Below are 21807 nucleotides of genomic sequence, written 5' to 3'. Positions count from 1 at the left end.
TAAAAACGATCCTATTGTCCTGCCACTCCCTTATCTTTAAGATGGTAAAGATAATTATCTATAAATACTAAGGGAACTCAGAGGCCGGTGCCGGCGTGGGTCCTCTGTAAGCTGAGCGCCGGTCCCCTGGGCCCCCGCTTTTCTTTCTCTATACTTTGTCTCTGTGTCTTATTTCTTTTCTCAAGTCTCTCCTTCCACCTAACGAGAAACACCCACAGGTGTGGAGGGGCAGGCCACCCCTTCATATGGCCATGTGCGGTGGCTCACACCTATAATCCTAGCACTTTGGGAGGCCGAGGCGGATGGATTGCCTGAGCTCAGGCATTGGAGACCAGGCTGGGCAACACGGTGAAACCCCATCTCTAATAAAATGCAGAAAACTAGTCGGGTGTGACCAGCCTGGGCAAAACCATGAAACTCTGTCTCTACTAAAATACAAAAAATTAGCCAGGCATGGTGGAGTGCGACTGTAGTCCTAGTTACTCGGGAGGTTGAGGCAGGAGAATTGCCTGAAACCAAGAGGCGGAGGTGCGGTGAGCCTAGCTCAAGCTCACACCACTGCACTCCAGCCTGCCGACAGAGCGAGACTCCGCCTCCAAAAAAAAAAAAATGCTGACTATCTGGCTACGCTTCTGTAATCTCAGCACTTTGGGAGGCAGAGGCTGGAGGATCCCTTGAGCCCAAGAGTTCAAGATCAGACTGGGCAACATAGTGAGTCCCCTATCTCTAGAAAACATTTAAAATATTAGCTGGGCCTGGTGGCACACGCCTGTGGTCCCAGCTATGTGGGGAGGATTCCTTGAGCTGAAGAGATTGAGGCTGCAGTGAGCTATGATAGCACTATTGGACTCCAGCCTGGGAGAAAGAGCAAGACTATCTATCTATCTATCTATCTATCTATCTATCTATCTATCTATCTAATTTATTTAATTTATTTTTAATTTTATTTATTTATTTTTTGAGACAGAGACAGAGTCTCGCTTTGTCACCCAGGCTGGAGTGCAGTGGTGCGATCTCAGCTCACTGCAACCTCCACCTCCTGGGTTCAAGCTATTCTCCTGCCACAGCCTCCCGAGTAGCTGGCATTACAGGCACCTGCCATCACGCCCAGCTAATTTTTGTATTTTTGTAGAGATGGGGTTTCACTATGTTGGCCAGGCTGGTCTTGAACTCCGAACCTCAGGTGATTCGCCTACCTCAACCTCCCAAAGTGCTGAGATTACAGTTGTGAGCCACCGTGCCCAGCCAAGACCATCTATAAAACAACTGAATAACCAGCTGAATAAAAGCCGAATAACCAGCATTTATCTGGTACATAGCTACAGTGTGTAAATCACTGAATTCAATAAGCACAAATAAAAAGAAAAAAAATGAATTCAATAAACACGTGTACTTTGAAAATGTATCTTAGGCAGGGCGCGGTGGTGATCCCAGCACTTTGGGAGGCTGAGGCAGGTGGATCACTTATGCTAAGGTGTTTGAGACCAGCCTGGCCAACATGTTGAAACCCGGTCTCTACTAAAAATACAAAAAGTAGCCAGGCGCAGTGGCTCACGCCTGTAATCCTAGCACTTTGGGAGGCCGAGGCGGGCGGATCACCTGAGGTCAGGAGTTGGAGACCAGCCTGCCCAACATGGTGAAACCCCGTCTCTACCAAAAATACAAAAATTAGCCGGGCATGGTGGTGCGCGCCTGTGCTCCCAGCTACTCAGGAGACTGAGGTAGGAGAATCGCTTGAATCCGGGAGGCAGAGGTTGCAGTAAGCTGAGATCGCGCCATTGCACTCCAGCCTGGGCGACAAAATCGAGACTCCGTTTCAAAAAAAAAAAAAAAATTTGCCAGACAGTGGTGGTGGGTGCTTGTAGTTTGCGCTACTCTGGAGGCTGAGGTAGGAGAATCGCTTGAATCCAGGGGGTGGAGGCTGCAATGAGCCGAGATCGCGCCATTGCACCCCAGCCTGGGAGACAGAGCGGGACAACGTCTCAAAAAAAAAAAAAAAAAAAAAAAGCCAAAAGTAATTTCCCCTGGGGAGGCACGGGGTGTTCCCTTCTAGGCACGCAGGCCCCTAAAATCCCTTCGGGCGGGTGGGTGTGGGGAGACCAGGCGGCTAGGAGACCCGGGCGGCGTTAGGGGATGCGAGCAGACTCGCTCAGCTGGGGAATTGGCGGCAATACTGCCAGGTGGCGGAACCTAGGGCGCTCGGCGACGCGGTCCTGCGGACTGTCGCTAGTGAGGCACCCGCCGGCCCGGAAGGGGCTGATGCGAACTGTGGCCACGGCAGCCATCGCGCTTTGCAGTTCTGTCTCCTGGTGTACGGCCAACGCCAAGCAGGGGATTGCGTTCTCTCCAGTCGCAGGTGAGTGACAGCCCCTCCTTCTGGGAGGACCGGCGGGCAGCAGCTATGGATCCCCTAGAAGGCGCACTTTTAGGGCCAAGACCTGCTCTGGGTCCCTGCCTGTGGCACTGCGTGAAGGGGCGCCTGTTTTTCACCCCGGGTTAGGCGGCACGAGGGAGGACAGGTCTCATCCATACTCCGCGGGGCCGTCTGATAGTCCTCGGGGCAGAACACTGCTGCTGTCAGACGCTGGTCTTTTCAGGAAAGAACGAGATGGCTGCAAGCAAGCCCCTTCCTTTCCCTCGGCCTCAGTTTCCTTAGCTGGTAAAGTGAAGGTGGCGGATCTCACTGACAGCTGAAGAGGCTATGACGCGGCCTTGTGTTTTCAGCGCTCCCAATTAGTGTAGAGGCAAATTGAGCTTCCTTACTAGTACTGGTTAACGTTTTCCGTAGCCCAAAGTTCCAGTTGAGTGGAAAAAAGATACAGTTTTGAGAGAACTGTACTGATTTTTATTTTTATTTTTAAAATTTTTGTTGTTGTTGTTTTGAGACAGAGTTTCCCTCTTGTCGCCCAGGCTGGAGTGCAGTGGCACGATCTTTGCTTACTGAAATCTCTGCCTCCTGGGTTCAAGCGATTCTCCTGCCTCAGCCTCCCGAGTAGCTGGGACTACAGGCGCCCGCCATCATGCCCGGCGAATTTTTTTGTATTTTTTAGTGGAGATGGGGTTTCACCATGTTAGTCAGGATGGTCTCGATCTCCTGACCTCGTGATCCGCCCGCCTCGGCCTCCCAAAGTGCTGGGATTATAGGGGTGAGCCACCGCATCCGGCCTAATTTTTCTATTTTTAGTAGAGATGGGATTTCGCCATGTTAGCCAGTCTGGTCTCCAACTCCTGACCTCAGGTGATCTATTCGCCTCCGCGTCCCAAAGTGCTGGGATTAAAGGCGTGAGCCGCCTCACTGGGCCACTGTGCTGATTTTTAAGGTGTTGAAACTTTTCCAAGATAAAAATTTGTTTTAAAACAGCTAAAACTTTGACATTGTTAGCTGAAAGAACCAAATTCGTCAGCAATTTAAGGTGTTTGGTACATTGGACAAAATGAGGTGAAGAAGTCCTTTTAACTTGAAAAATTAAACCTACTATTTATTTGTGTGTTCTTACATCAGCCTCTATATTACCAAGTATCTTTGAAGACATCCTATATTCTGTGTTAAAATATCAGTGAAGAGTAAGTCGCATTGAAACAATGAAAGAAGGAAAGAAAAGGAACATTTATTGACTACTATGAGTAAGGCACTAGCTGTCATTTTACAGATGACAAATAAATGGTAGTGCCAGTATAGCAAAGCAACATGAATATCTACTATTGTACCTTTCAGTAGACTTATGTCTGTCACCAAAATGTTTTGAACTTAAAAAATGTTAAGATCGTTCATTGGCATTTTCTGAGTTTGTAGAAAAGGAAGGTGTCTTCATTTTAGAAATATCAGAGATGCATTGTCAGTAATTATAAAGATTAGCAGTTTTAAATAAGGTACCTTTTAACCTTCCTTTGACTCTCATTATTATACTGGAATGGAAATTCAAGCAAGAATTAAGAAAAAAGATGAGTCTAACAGAAATGAAAATCAGCCTGGGCAACATGTCAAGACCCAGTCTCTCTCTCTAAAAAAAAAAAAAAAAAAAAAATTGCTGGGTGCATGGCTCTGGCTAGTAAGCCAGTAGTCCCAGCTACTCGCTGCTGAGATGGGAGGATTGCTTGAAGCCAGGTCAAGACCTGTGACCTGTGATCATGCCACTGCATTCCAGCCTGGCTGACAGAAAAGGACACTGGTGCTAAAAAAAAAAAAAAAGAAAGAAAAAAGAAATAGCAAAAGAAATGAAAATTATTGCCACATCATTTGAAGCTTACAAGTTAGAATGCTGTATTAGTATCTCTTTTTTTTTTTTTGACACGGAGTCTTGCTCTATCGCCCAGGCTGGAGTGCAATGGTTCCAGGCTCACTGCAACCTCCACCTCCAGGCTTCAAGTGATTCTCCTGCCTCAGCCTCTCAAGTAGCTAGGATTACAGGCGTGCACCACCACACCCTGCTAATTTTTGTATTTTTAGTAGAGATGGGGTTTCACCATGTTGGCCAAGCTGGTCTTGAACTCCTGACCTAAAGTGATCCTTCCGGCTTGGCCTCCCAAAGTTCTTGGATTACAGGCATGAGCCATTGTGTCCTCCTATAGGTATATTTCTACACTTTTTTTTTTTTTGAGATGGAGTTTCGCTCTTGTTGTCCAGGCTGGAGTGCAGTGGCATGATCTTGGCTCACTACAACCTCTGCCTCCTGGGTTCAAGCGGTTCTCCTGCCTCAGCCTCCTGAGTAGCTGGGATTACAGGTGCACGCCACCACGCCCAGTTAATTTTTGTATTTTTAGTAGAGATGGTGTTTCACCATGTTGGTCAGGCTGGTCTTGAACTCCTGACCTTATGATCTGCCCGCCTTGGCCTCCCAAAGTGCTGGGATTACAGGCGTAAGCCACCACACCTGGCCTATTTTTGGAATTTTTTTTTTTTTTTTTGTAGAGACGGGGTCTTCCCATGTTGCCCAGGCTGGTCTCAAACGCCTGTGTTCAAGTGATCCCCCACCTCAGCCTCCCAAAGTGCTGGGATTACAGACGTGAGCCATCATGCCCAGTTCATCCTTTTTTTTTTTTTTAAAAAAAGACAGGGTCTCACTTTGTTGCCCAGTTTGGAATGCAGTGGTGTGATCATAGCTCACTGCTTGAATTTTGGGGCTCAAGCAATCCTCCAGCCTCAGCCTCCTGAGTAGCTGGGACTGCAGTTTCTTGCTACCATACCCAGGTAATTTAAAAATTTTTTTGTACCAGGCATGGTGGCTCACATCTGTAATCCCAGCACTTTGAGATGCCGAGGCGGGTGGATCTCGAGGTCAGGAGTTCAAGACCAGCCTGCCAAGATGGTGAAACCTCGTTCCTACTAAAAATACAAAAAAATTAGCCAGGCATGGTGGTGGGCGCCTATAATCCCTGTTACTTGGGAGGCTGAGGCAGAGAATTGCTTGAACCCAGGAGGCGGAGGTTGCAGTGAGCCGAGATTGTGCCACTGCACTCCAGCCTGGGTGACAGAGTGAGACTCTGTCTCAAAAAAAAATTTTTTTTTTTATTTAGAGATGGGATCTTGTTATGTTGCTCAGGCTGGTCTGTAACTCCTGGTCTCAGGTGATCCTCTTGCCTTGGTCTCCCAAATTGCTGGGATTACAGACATGAGCCACTGTGCTCAACCTGGATATTTGTATTCTAGGACAGTTACTACATCCATTTCACCACAGCATTACCATGCTTTGCATCCCAAAGTTATTAGTGCATTGATTCTACAGTCATACTCCAATGTCATATTTGCCTCTTTAGACTGTTTTGTCCCTTATTTTCTCCCAGCAGTACTTTTTGGGTATTTGTATTTTGTCATCTTATGCGTTTTTTTTTTTTTTTTTTTTTCCACAGGACCCTTAGAACTAATGTGTATTTTTTATTTTTTATTTTTTTTGAGACAGGGTCTCACTGTCACCAAGTGCATGCTATCACGTCTGGTTAATTTTTGTATTTTTTATAGAAATGTGGTTTTTCCATGTTGCCAAAGCTGGTCACGAACTAAATATTTATTTATTTATTTATTTATTGAGACGCAGTCTCGCTCTGTCACCCCAGCTGGAGTGCAGTGGCATGATCTTGGCTCACTGCAATCTCTGCCTCCCAGGTTCAAGCGATTCTCCTGCCTCAGCCTCCTGAGTAGCTGGGATTACAGGCATACGCCACCACACCACGCTAATTTCTGTTTTTTTAGTAGAGACAGGGTTTCTCCATGTTGATCAGGCTGGTCTCAAACTCCTGAACTCAGGTGATCTGCCCGCCTCGGCCTCCCAAAGTGCTGGGATTACAGGCGTGAGCCACTGTGCCTGGCCATTAATATGTGGTTTTAAAAAGTAAATGAGCCAGGCATAGTGTGGCGTATGCCTATAGTCCCAGGTACTCAGGAGGCTGAGGTGGGAGGACTGCTTGAGTCCCTGAGATTGAGGCTGCAGTGAGCAGAGACCATGCTCCTGAACTCTAGCCTGGGTGAGAGGGAGATTCTGTCAAAAAAATAAAAAGTGGCTGGGCGCACTGGCTCACACCTGTAATCCCAGCACTTTAGGAGGCCGAGGAGGGCGGATCACTAGGTCAGGAGATCAAGACCATCCTGGCTAACATGGTGAAATCCTGTCTCTACTAAAAATACAAAAAATTAGCCAGGCGTGGTGGCAGGTCCCTGTAGTCCCAGCTACTCGGGATGCTGAGGCAGGAGAATGGTGTGAACCCAGGAGGCGGAGCTTGCAGTGAGCAGAGATCACGCCAGTGCACTCCATCCTGGGCGACAGCGAAACTCCGTCTCAAACAAAAAAAAAAGAAGTAAATGGTTTCGTGTAATTATTCATGTAAATCAGTTTTAAATATTAAATGCCATATAAGCTTTTTAAAATTTGCTTTAAAATTTTTTCTGTAATAGCTTTTTTGAGATATAGTTGATAGGGCCGGGCGCGGTGGCTCAAGCCTGTAATCCCAGCACTTTGGGAGGCTGAGACGGGTGGATCACAAAATCAGGAGATCGAGACCATCCTGGCTAACACAGTGAAACCCCGTCTCTACTAAAAAATACAAAAAACTAGCCGGGCGAGCTGGCGGGCGCCTGTGGTCCCACCTACTCGGGAGGCTGAGGCAGGAGAATGGCGTGAACCTGGGAGGCGGAGCTTGCAGTGAGCTGAGATCAGGCCACTGCACTCCAGCCTGGGCGACAGAGCGAGACTCCGTCTCAAAAAAAAAAAAAAAAAGAGATATAGTTGATAAACCATAAAATCGACCTTTCAAAATTGTACAATTAAGTGTTTTTAGTATAGTCGCAATGTTGTGTAAACATAGCCACTATCTAATTCCAGAACATGTGATCATCCCAAAAAGAAACCCAGTACCCATTAGCAATCATTCCCCATTTTTCCTTCCTTCAGTCTGACAACCACTAATATACTTACTCTATGGATTTATGTATCCAGGATATTTCATTTAAATGAGCCATCCATATAAGTTTAATGGAACAAGGCTTTAAGAAGTTACTTGTAATCTGAGATTCTGTTCCATTACATCCTTTGCACTGATTTTCATGTTACTTGAGTAGATCACTTTTCTAATCTGCATAGAGACTTTTCCTGTTTGGTATTGGTGCAATAAATAAATCTGCTGACGTGTGTATGTTTCCTTGTTCTTGACCTTTGCTCTTCACATGTCTTAATAGTGTGTTCATGGTGTTGTGTAACCTGTTTTCTGGGCTCAGGTATCTGTTTGCAGCTAAGTAACTTTTATTCTTAGTTGGGCATTTTTACTTCTACTTAAAACAACAACAACAAAAAATAGTTAATTCTGTTTCTAGTTACTCCTAGTTTGTTTTAACATTCCTAGAAAGCACAATTTTTTTTTTTTTTTTTTTGAGGCAGAGTCTTGCTCTGTCGTCCAGGCTGGGGTGCAGTGGCTCGATCTCGGCTCACTGCAACCTCCACCTCCTAGGTTCAAGTGATTCCCCTGCCTCAGCCTCCTGGTTAGCTGGGATTACAGGCGTGCGGCACAACACCCAGCTAATTTTTGTATTTTTAGTAGAGATGGGGTTTTTGCCACGTTGGCCAGGCTGGTCTGGAACTCCTGACCTCAGGTGATCCACCCACCTCGGCCTCCCAAAGTGCTGGGATTACAGGTGTGAGCCACTGTGCCTGGCCGAAACCACAATTTTAAAGAAATATATATATTATTATCTTCTAAAGCAGAGTTTGTCTGTGTCTTATTAGATTATCTCTCTTGGGACAAATTTTACAACAGCAAATTGGTACCATTCTTATGCAAAAATCCTTTTTCTTCCCAGGCTTTTCACCATTCCTTAGCTCTCACTTACCAACAATCATCTTCAATGAGGACTTTGCCACTTGATTCACAGTCTGTATCAGTACCCTCCAGTCTTCCAGGTGATTACACTGCCTGTCAATGTGGACAGTGTACCCTCTAGCCTGGCTTCCAGTATCTTTCACCTTCATTTTTTTTTTATCTGTCCATGCCAGAACGAGGCCTTGGAGTTTGCCACCACCCAACCCTGAACTTCTCTTGAATTCTTGAACCCCCTATATTCTCTTCCACTTTGCTGGCACAATTCTGGCCCACCTTTCACCTCTCTCACCCTTTTCTGTTTTTGGCTTAGAGAGTTTTTCTACCCTATTTTCCCAATTCTGTTCTGTGAGAAGCCTGCCTTTGATCACCGCCCCATGTCTGTATACTACCTTTCTTTACCTTTGTCCACTCAACTTGAACTTCTGATCAGATCCCTACAGCCCCTCTCACTAGTACTCTCAAAATCCTGTTCCCCTTGTCCTTTTTCATTTCTATCCTGGATATTCTAATCTCTAGTCACTCCATGTTGAGCACTGCTAGTGGAGGGTGGAAGGTTGTAAATCAGCAGATTGGCACTGCTGTGAATGCCTGAGTTTCAATTCCAACTGAGTCCTTGGCTTTTTTTGGCACTCTTAACTTGATTCATTCCCCACAGTAGCTATTGTAATGCTTGCTCTGCTCCTCAAAAATTCTCTATACCCCTTCACTTTTGGAGTCAGATTCTCACCACCTCCACAAATTTTCTGGCCATCTTTCCTTCTAATCTTAGACAGAGAGATATGCTCTCAGTCCAAGCTCCTCTTGGGACTTTGTCGCTTTTGGTTAGTTCCTTCCTTCCCTATAACTTCTTCTATTCCACTAGCTCCTTCTCTTCAGTTTATCATCATACTCAAGCCTCACTCTCTTTGAGAAGAAAATTTCACTTCCAGGCCTGGTGCAGTGGCTCACGCCTATAATCCCAGCACTTTTAGAGGCCGAGGCAGGTGGATCACTTGAGGTCAGGAGTTCGAGACCAGCCTGGCCAATATGGTGAAACCCAGTCTCTACAAAAAATATAAAAATTAGTCAGGTGTAGTGGTGCCTGCCTGTAATCCCAGCTACTCGAGAGGCTGAGGCAGAAGGATTGCTTGAACCTGGGAGGAGAAGGTTGCAGTGAGCCGAGATCGACCCTGGGCGCCAGAGCAAGACTCTGTCTCAAAAAAAAAAAAAAAGAGAGAAAATCTCCTTCCCTTATCCCATTTCCCACATTTTAAAAAAATGATTTTAGTTTTTTACCGTTTGAAATTTTTTGAAACAGGAATCTCTCCTCACTGCCTCAGAGTAAATGGGGTATTAACCTCTTACCCCATTTACTGTCACCCTGGCTGGAGTGCAGTGGTGCGATCTTGGCTCACTACAATCTCTACTTCCGAGGCTCAAGCAATCGTCCCACCTCAGCCTCCTGAGTAGCTGGGACTACAGATGTGCACCACCACGCCTGGCTAATTTTTTTTTTTTTTTTTTGAGATCTCACTCTCTCACCCAGGCTGGAGTGCAGTGGCGCAATCTCCACTCACTGCAACCTCTGCCTCTTGGGTTCAAGTAATTCTCCTGCCTCAGCCTCCTGAGTAGCTGGGATTACAGGGGCCCACGACCACACCCGGCTAATTTTTGTATTTTTAGTACAGTCAGGGTTTCACCATGTTGGCCAGGCTGGTCTTGAACTCCTGACCTCAGATGATCCACCCACCTCAGCTTCCCAAAATGCTGGGATTACAGGAGTGAACCCCTGTGCCTGGCCTAATTTGTGTATTTTTAGTAGAGTCAGGATTTCACCATGTTGGCCAGGCTGGTCTCGAACTCTTGATCTCATATGATCCACCCGCCTCGGCCTCCCAAAGTGCTGGGATTACAGGCATGAGCCACCACCGCACCTGACCTCACTTCTTTTTTTTTTTTTGAGATGGAGTCTCGCTCTGTTGCCCAGGCTGGAGTGCAGTGGTGCGATCTCGGCTTACTGCAACCTCCGCCTCCTGGATTCAAGTGATTCTTCTGTCTCAGCCTTCCAAGTAGCTGGGACTACAGGCACGCGCCACCATGCCCAGCTAATTTTTGTATTTTTAGTAGAGATGGGGTTTCACCATGTTGGCCAGGATGGTCTCGAGCTCTTGACCTCGTGATCTGCCTGCCTCGGCCTCCGAAAGTTCTGGGATTACAGGCCTGAGCCACTGTAACCGGCTGCCTCACTTCTTAATAACAACAACCAGGCTTATTTTATGCATTTTACCTCATTTGATCTTTATACACCCTGAGAGATTTTTCAGAAGAAATGTATAGCTTGTCCAAGGTCACACACTTTATGAATCCTGGAGATAGGCTCTGCTCTGCTTTAAGCACCAAAGTGCTGAGATTACAGGCATAAGGGCAAAGGTGTTAAGATGGCAAAGTATGAGTTATCCACAGTGAATGGTAAGCAGTTTACTTTGACCTAGGGAAAGCTGCAAGTAAGAAAGTAATATGTGTTGCCAGGTGCAGTGGCTCACACCTGTAATCCCAGCACTTTGGGAGGCCAAGGCGGGTGGATCACAAGGTCAGGAGTTCAAGACCAGCCTGGCCAAGATGGTGAAACTCTGTCTCTACTAAAAATACAAAAATTAGCTGAGTATAGTGGCTGGCACCTGTAATCTCAGCTACTCGGGAGGCTGAGGCAGGAGAATCACTTGAAGCCGGGAGGCGGATGTTGCAGTGAGCCAAGATTGTACCACTGCACTCGAGCCTGGCGACAGAGGGAGACTCCGTCTCAAAAAAAAAAAAAAAAAGAAGGATAGAGACAAATTTTGAGGTTAAGATGGTTGTTTAGGAGTGTGACATAAGTTTCTTGACCAGGTGGTTCCTGTGAGAACCAAAGAAAGCATGAGTCTTCACTGAAAGAAATTGATAGGACTAGGGATGAGTGGATATGGGATATGAGGGAGGCGAAGGAATTACTTGTCAGAGTCATGAGCTGGAGTGATTTTATTTTATTTTTATTTTTTATTTTTGAGACTGGGTCTCACTCTGTCACCCAGACTGGAGTGCAGTGGTACAATCTCAGCTTACTACAACCTCCGCCTCCCAGGCAATCCTCTTGCCTCCTGAGTAGCTGGGACAGGTGCGTGCCAGTATGCCTAGCAAATTTTTTATTTTTTGTAGAGACAGGGGTCTTGCTTTATTACCCAGGCTGGTCTTGAACTCCTGGCCTCAAGTGATCCTCCCACCTTGGCCTCCTGAGTAACTGGGATTACTGGCATAAGCTCCCACACCCAACCCTGAAAGAGAGAGAGAGAGAGTGTGTGTGTATAATTTTTTTTTTTTTTTTTTTGAGACGGAGTCTCACTCTGTCGCCCAGGCTAAAGTATAGTGGCTAGATTTCGGCTCACTGCAGCCTCTGCCTCCTGGGCTCAAGCAATTCTTGTGCCTCAGCCACCAGACAAGCTAGGATTATAGGCATGCACCACCACGCCCAGCTAGTTTTTGTATTTTTAGTAGAGTTGGGGTTTTGCCATGTTGGCCATGGCTGGTCTTGAACTCTTGGCCTCAAGTGATCTGCCTGCCTTGGCCACTCGAAGTCCTGGGATTACTGGTGTGAGCCACCACGCTTGATCAAAAGTATATTTTTATATATGTGATTTATTTATTTATTTTTTTTGATACGGAGTTTCGCTCTGTCACCCAGGCTGGAGTGCAGTGGCACAATCTCGGCTCACTGCAACCTCCGCCCCCTGGGTTCAAACAATTCTCCTGCCTCAGCCTCTGTAGTAGCTGGAATTACACACGTGTGCTACCACGCCTGGCTAATTTTTTACTTTTAGTAGAGATGGGGTTTCACCATGTTGGCCAGGCTGGGATGTGATCTTTCTTAAGAGGCTTTTTTCCCTCTTATTTTCCATATTACCGTATCGGTTTATCAAGCGATATATCAAGTAAATACTGAATTTTCTACTATGATTTAAAAGATTTTTTATACCATTCAGTAATGGCCAGGCATGGTGGCTCACGCCTGTAATCCCCAGCACTTTGGGAGGCACAGGTGGGAGGATGGCTTAAGCCCAGGACTTTGAGACCAACCTGGGCAACATAGTGAGACCCCTGTCTCTTTAAAAAAAACTTGATAATATGATTACATTTGAAAGATAACACCCAGAAATTTACCACCTGGAACCAATTGCTAATAAGACGAACATAAAGAGAAAAAGTCTTTTTTTCCACACAGATATAATTAGACTTGGAAACTTACTTTATTAATATAATCTTCCTTCTCCTCCTCTTTCTCTTCTCCCTATTTTTCTTCCTCCCTCTCCCCAACCACCCACAATGAGGTTCGATAAATACCTCATAGGCCGTATATACTATAAAGTATTTTTTTTTATTTTTTGAGACAGGATCTTTCTTTGTTGCCCAGGCTGACGTACAGTGGTACAATCCTGACTCACGGCAGTCTTGACTTCTCAGGCTCAAGGGATTCTCCTAACTCAGCATCCCAAGTAGCTGGGACTACAAGCATGAGCCACCATGCCCAGCTCAATTTTTTTTCATTTTTGGTAGAGACAGGGTCTCACTATGTGGCCTAGGATGGTCTTGAACTCCTGGGCTCAAGCAATCCTCCTGCCTGTACCTCCCAAAGTGCTGGGATTACAGATGCTAGCCACCATACCCAGCCTAAAATTTTCCTTTTTTTTTTTTTTTTTTTGAGACGGAGTCTCGCTCTGTCGCCCAGGATGGAGTGCAGTGGCCGGATCTCGGCTCACTGCAAGCTCCGCTTCCCGGGTTCACGCCATTCTCCTGCCTCAGCTTCCCGAGTAGCTGGGACTACAGGCGCCCGCCACCTCGCCCGGCTAGTTTTTTGTATTTTTTAGTAGAGATGGGGTTTCACCGTGTTAGCCAGGATGGTCTCGATCTCCTGACCTCGTGATCCACCCGTCTCGGCCTCCCAAAGTGCTGGGATTACAGGCTTGAGCCACTGCGCCCGGCCTAAAATTTTTCTTAAGTAACATTTGTGATACATATCTTGAAACTTTTCTATATTTAGGATAATTTCCTTTTTTTTTTTTTGAGACTCTTTCACTGTGTCACCCAGGCTGAAGTGCAGTGGTGAAATCTTGGCTCACCCTCCTCCTCCCCAGTACAAGTGATTCTTGTGCCTCAGCCTCCCGAGTAGCTGAGATTACAGGCGCTACCCACCATGAACAGCTAATTTGTGTTGTTGTTGAGATGAAGTCTCGCTCTGTCGCCCAGGCTGGAGTGCAGTGGCGCGATCTCGGCTCACTGCAGCCTCCGCCTCCCAGGTTCAAGCAATTCTGCCTCAGCCTACTGAGTAGCTGGGATTACAGGCACGCGCCACCACACCCAGCAAATTTTTATGTTTTTAGTAGAGACCAGATTTCACCATGTTGCCACCCTGGCTGGTCTTGAACTCCTGACCTCAAGTGATCCGCCTGCCTCGGCCTCCAAAAATGCTGGGATTACAGGTGTGAGCCACCGCACCCAGCCTCTATATTTAGGATAATTTCCTTTTTTGTTTTTGTTTTTTGAGACGAGTCTCACTCTGTCACCCAGGCTGGAATGCAGTGGCACAATCTCCGGTCACTGCAACCTCCGCCTCCCAGGCTGAAGCAATTCTCGTGCCTCAACCTCTGGAGTAGCTGGGACTACAGTAGCGCACCACCACGCCCAGCTAATTTTTGTATTTTTAGTAGAAACAGGGTTTCACCATGTTGGCCAGGATAGTCTCAAACTCCTGACCTTAAGTGATCCACCCACTTCAGTCTCCCAAAGTGCTGGGATTACAGGCGTGAGCCACTGCACTTGGCCTATATTTAAGATAATTTCTAAAGGTAGAATTCTTGGGTCAAATAATATTAACAGATATACTATTGCCTAATTGATTTTGTACCAATTTATGCTGCCACCACATGTGCCTCTTTTACCACATCCTTTCTCGTCCTGGCTGTTATAATTCTTTTTCATTTTGCTACTTTAATGGACAAAGAATGGTTTCTACTTGATATTTTAATGTCATTTTGGGTTTTTGTTTTGTTTTGTTTTTAAGACAGGGTCTCACTCTGGCACCCAGGCTAGGGTGCAGTGGTTTGATCAGGGCTTACTGCAGCCTCAACCTCCTGGGCTCAAGTGATCCTCCCACCTCAGCCTCCTAAATAGCTGGGACTTCAAGTGCATACCACCACGCCTAGCTAATTTTTTATTTTTTTGTAGAAACAGGGTTTCGCCATGCTGCCCAGGCTGGTCTTGAACTCCCAATCTCAAGCAATCCTCCTGCCTAGCTAGGCCTCCCAAAGTGCTGGAATTTCAAGCATGAGCCACCACACTCGGCCCGCATTTTGTTTTTTATGCACAGTATAGATCATATTAGACCAGCTTGGATAAGAGTGTGCAACTCTTTGTAGTAAGGTTGCTGTAGGATTATCTACTCAGAGTTGGTGTTTAACAGTATTGGCGTTTAATGTATATTGGTGTTTAATGTTGACTACTAAATTAAAAACTCTTTTTTTTCAGACCCTATCAGATTTGGATATGTCCTTCATATTTGATTGGATTTACAGTGGTTTCAGCAGTGTGCTACAGTTTTTAGGTAATGGTGGTCCTTTATTCTCTATAGTTATCCCCTTTGGTCTTATATAATAGTGCTTATCTGTGTCAAGTCTCTTAAGAATAGTTAAGAATATGGGCTTTGAAATCATACATAGATGTTCAATTACTCACTGTATCGCTTTTAAATTAAGTAATCTTTGGCAAATTACTTTTTTCACCTTAGCCTGAGTTTTCTTATCTGTAAAATGGCAGTAATAATTCCTACCTCTTAAGGTGTTAGGAATATTACTAACAGAAATATCTACCATTCATTAGCTAGTTTACCTATGTGCTTTAATGCTTTATGTCATTTAATCCTTACAGGATTATTATTAAAATGCATGTTCCATAAAATAGCTTGTACACCATAAATAGCAGTTTATAATATGCTAAATGAGACTTCTTTACCCAGCAGTTCTTTTTTTTTTTTTTTTTAATTTTATAGAGACAGAGTCTTGCTATGTTGCCCAAGCTGGTCTTTTTTTTGTTTGTTTGTTTGTTTTTGAGATGGAATCTCACTCTGTCGCCCAGGCTGGAGTGCAGTGGCGTGATCTCAGCTCACTGCAACCTCCACCTCCCAGGTTCAAGCGATTCTCTTGCCTCAACCTCCTGAGTAGCTGGTACTACAGGTGTGTGCCACCATGCTGGCTAATTTTTGTATTTTTTGTAGAGATGGGGCTTCGCCATGTTGGCCTGGCTGGTCTTGAACTCCTGGGCTCACATGATCCACCCACCTCAGCCTCCCAAAGTGCTAGGATTACAGGTGTGAGCCACTGTGACCAGCCTTGCTACAGTTTTTTTTGTGGTTTTTTTTTTCTTTTTTTTTTTTTGAGAGAGAGTCTCGCTCTGTCGCCCAGGTTGGAGTGCAGTGGTACAATCTCAGCTCACTGCAATGTTCGCCTCCTGGTTCAAGCAATTCTCCTGCCTCAGTCTCACGAGTATCTGGGATTACAGGCATGTACCACCATCCCTGGCTAATTTTTTATATTTTTAGTAGAGATGGAGTTTCACCATGTTGGCCAGGCTGGTCTTGAACTCCTGACCTCAAATGATCCACCCGCCTTGGACTCTCAAAGTGCTAGGATTACAGGCGTGAGCCACCGTGCCCGGCCTCCTTGCTACAGTTTTTAGGTAATATTGTGCCTTTGTTCTCTATAGTTATCTCCTTTTGTTTTATTTATATAATAGTGCTTATTGTGTTGAGCCTCTTTATATATGAAGCAATAGTTAAGAATAGTTAAGGCCAGGCGCAGTGGCTCACGTCTGTAATCCCAGCACTTTGGGAGGCTGAGGCAGGTGGATCACGAGGTCAGGAGATCAAGACTATCCTGGCTAATATGGTGAAACCCCGTCTCTGCTAAAAATACAAAAAATTAGCCGGGCGTGGTGGCACGTGCCTGTAGTCCCAGCTACTCGGGAGACTGAGGCAGGAGAATTGCTTGAACCTGGGAGGCAGAGGTTGCAGTGAGCCGAGATCAGGCCATTGCACTCCAGCCTGGGCCACAGGTGAGACTCCATCTCAAAAAAAAAAAAAAAAAAGAACATGGGCTTTGTAATCATACAAATATGTTGAGTTACTCATTGCATCCCTTTTAAATTATGTAATCTTGGGCAAATTACTTTTTCATGACACTCATAGTAGTGATAGTCATAGAAGTAGATTCCTTAATGATAAAAAATATATATATAGTTCTCCCCCCAAAAATAAAAGATTAGGACATCAAACAATTTACTTCTTAGACTTAAGCATGGACAAAGGACTAGGTGTTATTTTAGTATGAATTTATTAGAAAACGGATGGCCTGAAATTATAATTGCCTAATGTCTTTAAAAGTTTGTTTATTTCAGTCAGGTGCGGTGGCTGGCTCACATGCAGTTCTGTGGAGGTTAGACAATTAAACATGGAAAAATAAAGTTTGGTTGGGCATGTGGCTCACGCCTATAATACCAGCACTTTGGGGAAGGCAAGGTGGGCCAATCGCTTGAGGCCAAGAGTTCAAGACCAGCCTGGCTAACATGGTGAAATCCCATCTCTACCAAAAAATACAAAAATTAGTCGGGCATGGTGGTGCACACCTGTAATCTCAGCTACTCAGGAGGCTGAGGTGGGAGGATCACTTGAGCCCAGGAAGTTGAGGCTGCAGCAAGCTGTAATCATGCCACTACGCTCCAGCCTGAGCAACAGAGTAAGACACTGTCTCTAAATAAATTAATTAAGTTCAATATGAAATTTAGCAGTTCAATTCCAGTCTATTATAAATTGGTCAATGCTGCCTTTTTTCTATTTATCAATTTATCTGTCAATCAATACCTGATTGATACTTCTAAAATTAAAGTAATCAGCATTTTGGCATTGTAGATATGTTAAGGCAACACACATATTCTATTGACTGGGTTGAAGTTTGGTTTTATAATTATCTGAAGTCCCAAATCATGAATAGATTTATTTATTTTATTTTCATTTATTTATTTTTTTAGACAGAGTCTCACTTTGTCACCCAGGCTGGAGTGCAGTGGCATGATCTCAGCTTACCGCAACCTCTGCTTCCTGGGTTCCAGTGATTCTCCTGCCTCAGCTTCCTGAGTAGCTGGGATTATAGGCGTATGCCACCACACCTGGCTAATTTTTGTATTTTCAGTATAGACAGGGTTTCACCATGTTGGCCAGGCTGGTGTGAAACTCCTTACCTCAGGTGATCTGCCTGCCTCAGCCTCCCAAAGTGCTGGGAGTAGAGATGTGAGCCACAGTGCCCAGCCATGAATAGATTTAAAATAGCTTTTTAAAAACTGAAAATAGGTTTAGAACTCCAAGCCAAATTTAAATTCATTTGGATAATTAGTGTCAGATATCACTTTGACCAATCATAGCTCTTGCTTTGCAGGATTATATAAGAAAACTGGTAAATTAGTATTTCTTGGATTGGATAATGCAGGAAAAACAACATTGCTACACATGCTAAAAGATGACAGACTTGGACAACATGTCCCAACATTACATCCCAGTAAGTATATTCCTATATACAATGTGATACTTGATCAAATGATGCTGAGTCATAAGCACTAACCAAAAGTGTTCTGTTTTGTTTTGCTTCAGACAGGGTCTTTCTCTGTTGCCCAGGCTGCAGTGCAGTGGTATGATCACAGTTCACTCTGCCTCCTGGGCTTAAGCCATCCTCCTGCCTCAGCCTCCCAAGTAGCTGGGACCACAGGCATGTGCCACCATGCCCAGTTAATTTTTCTATTTTTTCAGAGACCAGGTTTCAATATGTTGCCCCAGGTGGTCTCAAACTCCTGAGCTCAAGTGATCAGCCTCTCTCAGCCTCCCAAAGTATTGGGATTACAGGCATGAGCCACTGCACCTGGCCAAGTTTTTTGTTCTGGGGGCATTTTCTGGTAGATAAATTATGATCAAGTGATTTGATCTGTTCCTAAAATAATAAATTATGGGTGACCTGGTTCCCAGGGAGTATATTTAGATCTTGAATTAGTACTCATACCTTTTTATCAGCTAGTACTCCCTTCTCTAGCTTGAGGAATTAAAAAGTTGTTGCTGAGGGATTGTGACATGATTAGTAAATAGTCCACCATTGCCTTGTTTACATAACCTGAATTTTTTTTCTTTCTGTTTTGTTTTGTTTTTTTTGTTTTTTTTTTTTTTGAGGCGGAGTCTTACTCTGTCGCCTAGGCTGGAGTGCGGTGGCACGACTTTGGCTCACTGCAAGCTCCGCCTCCTGGGTTCACGCCATTCTCCTATCTCAGCCTCCCGAGTAGCTGGGACTACAGGCACCCACCACCACACCGGCTAATTTTTTGTATTTCCCGTATTAGCCAGGATGGTCTCGATCTCCTGACCTCATGATCCACCCGCTTCGGCCTCCCAAAGTGCTGGGATTACAGGCGTGAGCCACTGCGCCCAGCCTTCTTTTAGATTTTAAAGCCATATTACTTTATTTTATTTATGTAGAGACAGGGTCTTGCTCTGTCATGTAGGTTGGAGTGCAGTGGTATGATCATAGCTCACCCTTCGAACTCCCAGGTGCAAGTGATCCGCCTGCCTCTGCCTCCCAAAGTGTTGGGATTAAAGATGGGAGCCACTGCACCTTGAACTATTTTAAGCACTAATTCAGTAGATACATTATAGTTTTATATATGACTGGTAACAGAATTTATTAACCAGTTATTTTTCTAGTGTTAATAACCTCAACAATATCTAATTTACACCACAGAATTAATCTAAAGAAAACAAGGTATACATCGACACACAGTACGTTTTAAAACAGGGGTGGGTATGGTGGCTCATGTCTGTAATCCCAGCACTTTGGGAGGCTAAGGCAGGAGAATCACTTGAGCCCAGGAGTTTAAAACCAGCCTGGGCTACATACGGAGACTCCATCTCTACAAAAACAAAAACAAAAAATTAGTCTGGCATGGTGGCATATACCTGTAGTCCTAGGTACTTGGGAGGCTGAGGCAGGAGGATCACTTAAGCCTAGGTGTTCAAGGCTTCATTGAGCTATGATTGTGCCACTGCACTCCTAACATGGGCAACAGAGTGAGACCCTGTCTCTAAAGAACAAAAAATGCCAAAAAAATTGAAAGTTTTTTTTTTTTTTTGAGATGGAGTCTCGCTCTGTTGCCCACGCTGGAGTGCAATGGCATGATCTTGGCTCACTGCAACTTCTGCCTTCTGAGTTCAAGCAATTCTCCTGCATCAGCCTCCCAAGTAGCTGGGATTACAGGCACGCGCTACCACACCCAGCTAATTTTTGTATTTTTAGTAGAAATGGGGTTTCAACACGTTGGCCAGGCTGGTCTCGAACTCCTGACCTCAGGTGATCCGCCTGCCTCAGCCTCCCAAAGTGCTGGGATTACCGACGTGAGCCACCATGCCCAACCAAAACTTGAAAGGTCTTTTTTTTTTTTTTTTTTGAGACAGAGCTTTGCTTTTGTTGCCCAGGCTGGAGTGCAATGGCGCAACCTCCGCCTCCTGGGTTCAAACGATTCTCCTGCCTCAGCCTCCTGAGTAGCTGGGATTACAGGCATGTGCCACCATGCCCAGCTAATTTTTTGGTATTTTTAGTAGAGATGGGGTTTCTCCGTGTTGGTCAGGCTGGTCTCGAACTCCTGACCTCAGGTGATCTGCCTGCCTCAGCCTCCCAAAGTGCTGGGATTACAGGCATGAGCTACCAAACCCGGCCAAAAATGGAAGGTTTTAAAACAATTTTAAAAATAAGTTGTGTGTTCTTGTTTTTTTAGAAAGACCCCCTGGGCCAGGTGTGGTTGCTCATGCCTATAATCCCAGCACTTAGGGAGGCACAGGCAGGAGGATAGCTTGAGCCCAGGAGTTCACGACCAGACTGGGCAACATAGCAAGACCCCATCTCCAAAAAAGGAAAAAAATAATAATTTTGTTGTTGTTGTTTTTGAGACAGAATCTCACTCTGTCGCCCAGGCTGGAGTACAGTGGCATGATCTCAACTCACTGCAAGTTTGGCATCCCAGGTTCACACCATTCTCCTGCCTCAGCCTCCTGGGTAGCTGGGACTACAGGTGCCCACTACCACGCCTGGCTAATTTTTTTGTATTTTTAGTAAAGACTGGGTTTCACCGTGTTAGCCAGGATGGACTCGATCTCCTGACCTCCTGATCCGCCTGCTTCAGCCTCCCAAAGTGCTGGGATTACAGGCGTGAGCCACCGCGCCTGGCCAAAAATAATGTTTTTTAATAATGACTGTAAATTTTTTTTTTTTCCTTTTTTGAGACAGAGTCTTACTCTGTTGCCTAGGCTGAAGTGCAGTGGCACCATCTCGACCCCCTGCAATCTCTGCCTCCCGGGCTCAAGCAATTCTCCTGCCTCAGCCACTGGAGCCACTGGAGTAGCTGGGATTACAGGCATGTGCTACCAAGTGCAGCAAATTTTTGTATTTTTAGTAGAGACCAGGTTTCGCCATGTTGGCCAGGCTGGTCTTGAACTCCTGGCCTCAAGTGATCCACCTGCCTTGGCCTCCCAAAGTGTTGGGATTACAGGCGTGAGCCACCACACTTGACTGACTCTGTAAATTATTTAATAAATTTCATTTTGTATTTAAGGTTATGTAATGAATTTGAGAATAAAGTTAACATTAAAGTGAGAAAATTATTAGAAACAGAAACCTAATTTAACTTGTGACCTTACTTTTACAGGTGAAAATTTTATGAATCAGATAGACAAGTTAATCTATAGATTAATTATGAAATAATAACTATAGCCTTAATAATGAATATAAAATTGAGAACTGGACCAAAAGTAGATAATATTGTAATTAGTTCAGTAAATGTTCAAAGAACAAAGAACGAGGATGGAACAAAACAAAACAAAGTATTTTATCTATAAAATAATTAGTGAGGTTGGAAAAGGAAGATTTCCTGAAATTGACAAATCGTCTGCAAAAACAGCATAATTTCCAGCCTGGCCAAAATTGTGAAACCCCGTCTGCACTAAAAATACAAAAATTAGCCGGACACAGTGGCACATGCCTGTAATTCCACCTACTTGGGAGGTGGAGACAGGATAATTGCTTGAACCCAGGAGGCGGAGGTTCCAGTGAGCCGAGATCGCACCACTGCACTCCAGCCTGGGCAACAGAGCCAGACTCCATCTCAAAAAAAACAAAAAACACAGGGAAAAAAAAAAAAACCCAGCATAACTGGAAGAGACTACAGAGTGGTCTTAAGTATTAGGTGTAAGTCATTTTTAAATTTGTTGATGTTGTTCTCTTTCATTTATTCAAATATTTATTGAGCACCTACTTTATGTCACACATTGTTCTAGATACTAGGGGAAAACAGATGCTATCTCAGCCTTTCCTGCAGCTCACATTCATTTCAACTCATATTTTTTAATTAATCAAAAGCATA

The 21807-nt window shown here is 44.9% G+C and overlaps 1 protein-coding gene across 2 annotated transcripts in view; it reads left to right on the top strand.

The window, feature by feature from the left end:
• SAR1B (secretion associated Ras related GTPase 1B) overlaps positions 1-21807 on the top strand; it is a 52478-nt gene that overhangs the window by 14612 nt on the left and 16059 nt on the right. The window contains exons 1-3 of one of the 2 annotated variants that reach the window (XM_005557800.5): positions 2259-2356; positions 14836-14911; positions 17793-17912. In XM_005557800.5, coding sequence (XP_005557857.1) covers positions 14854-14911; positions 17793-17912 — 178 coding nt within the window. In that variant the 5' untranslated portion in view covers positions 2259-2356; positions 14836-14853. Of the gene's footprint in view, positions 1-2258; positions 2357-14835; positions 14912-17792; positions 17913-21807 lie in introns of those variants that run through there. The other variant, XM_073994256.1, reaches the window with a different exon arrangement.

Source organism: Macaca fascicularis, chromosome 6, assembly GCF_037993035.2.
Source record: "Macaca fascicularis isolate 582-1 chromosome 6, T2T-MFA8v1.1".
Lineage (NCBI taxonomy): Eukaryota > Metazoa > Chordata > Mammalia > Primates > Cercopithecidae > Macaca > Macaca fascicularis.
This window is presented reverse-complemented; position numbering and strand designations above follow the sequence as displayed.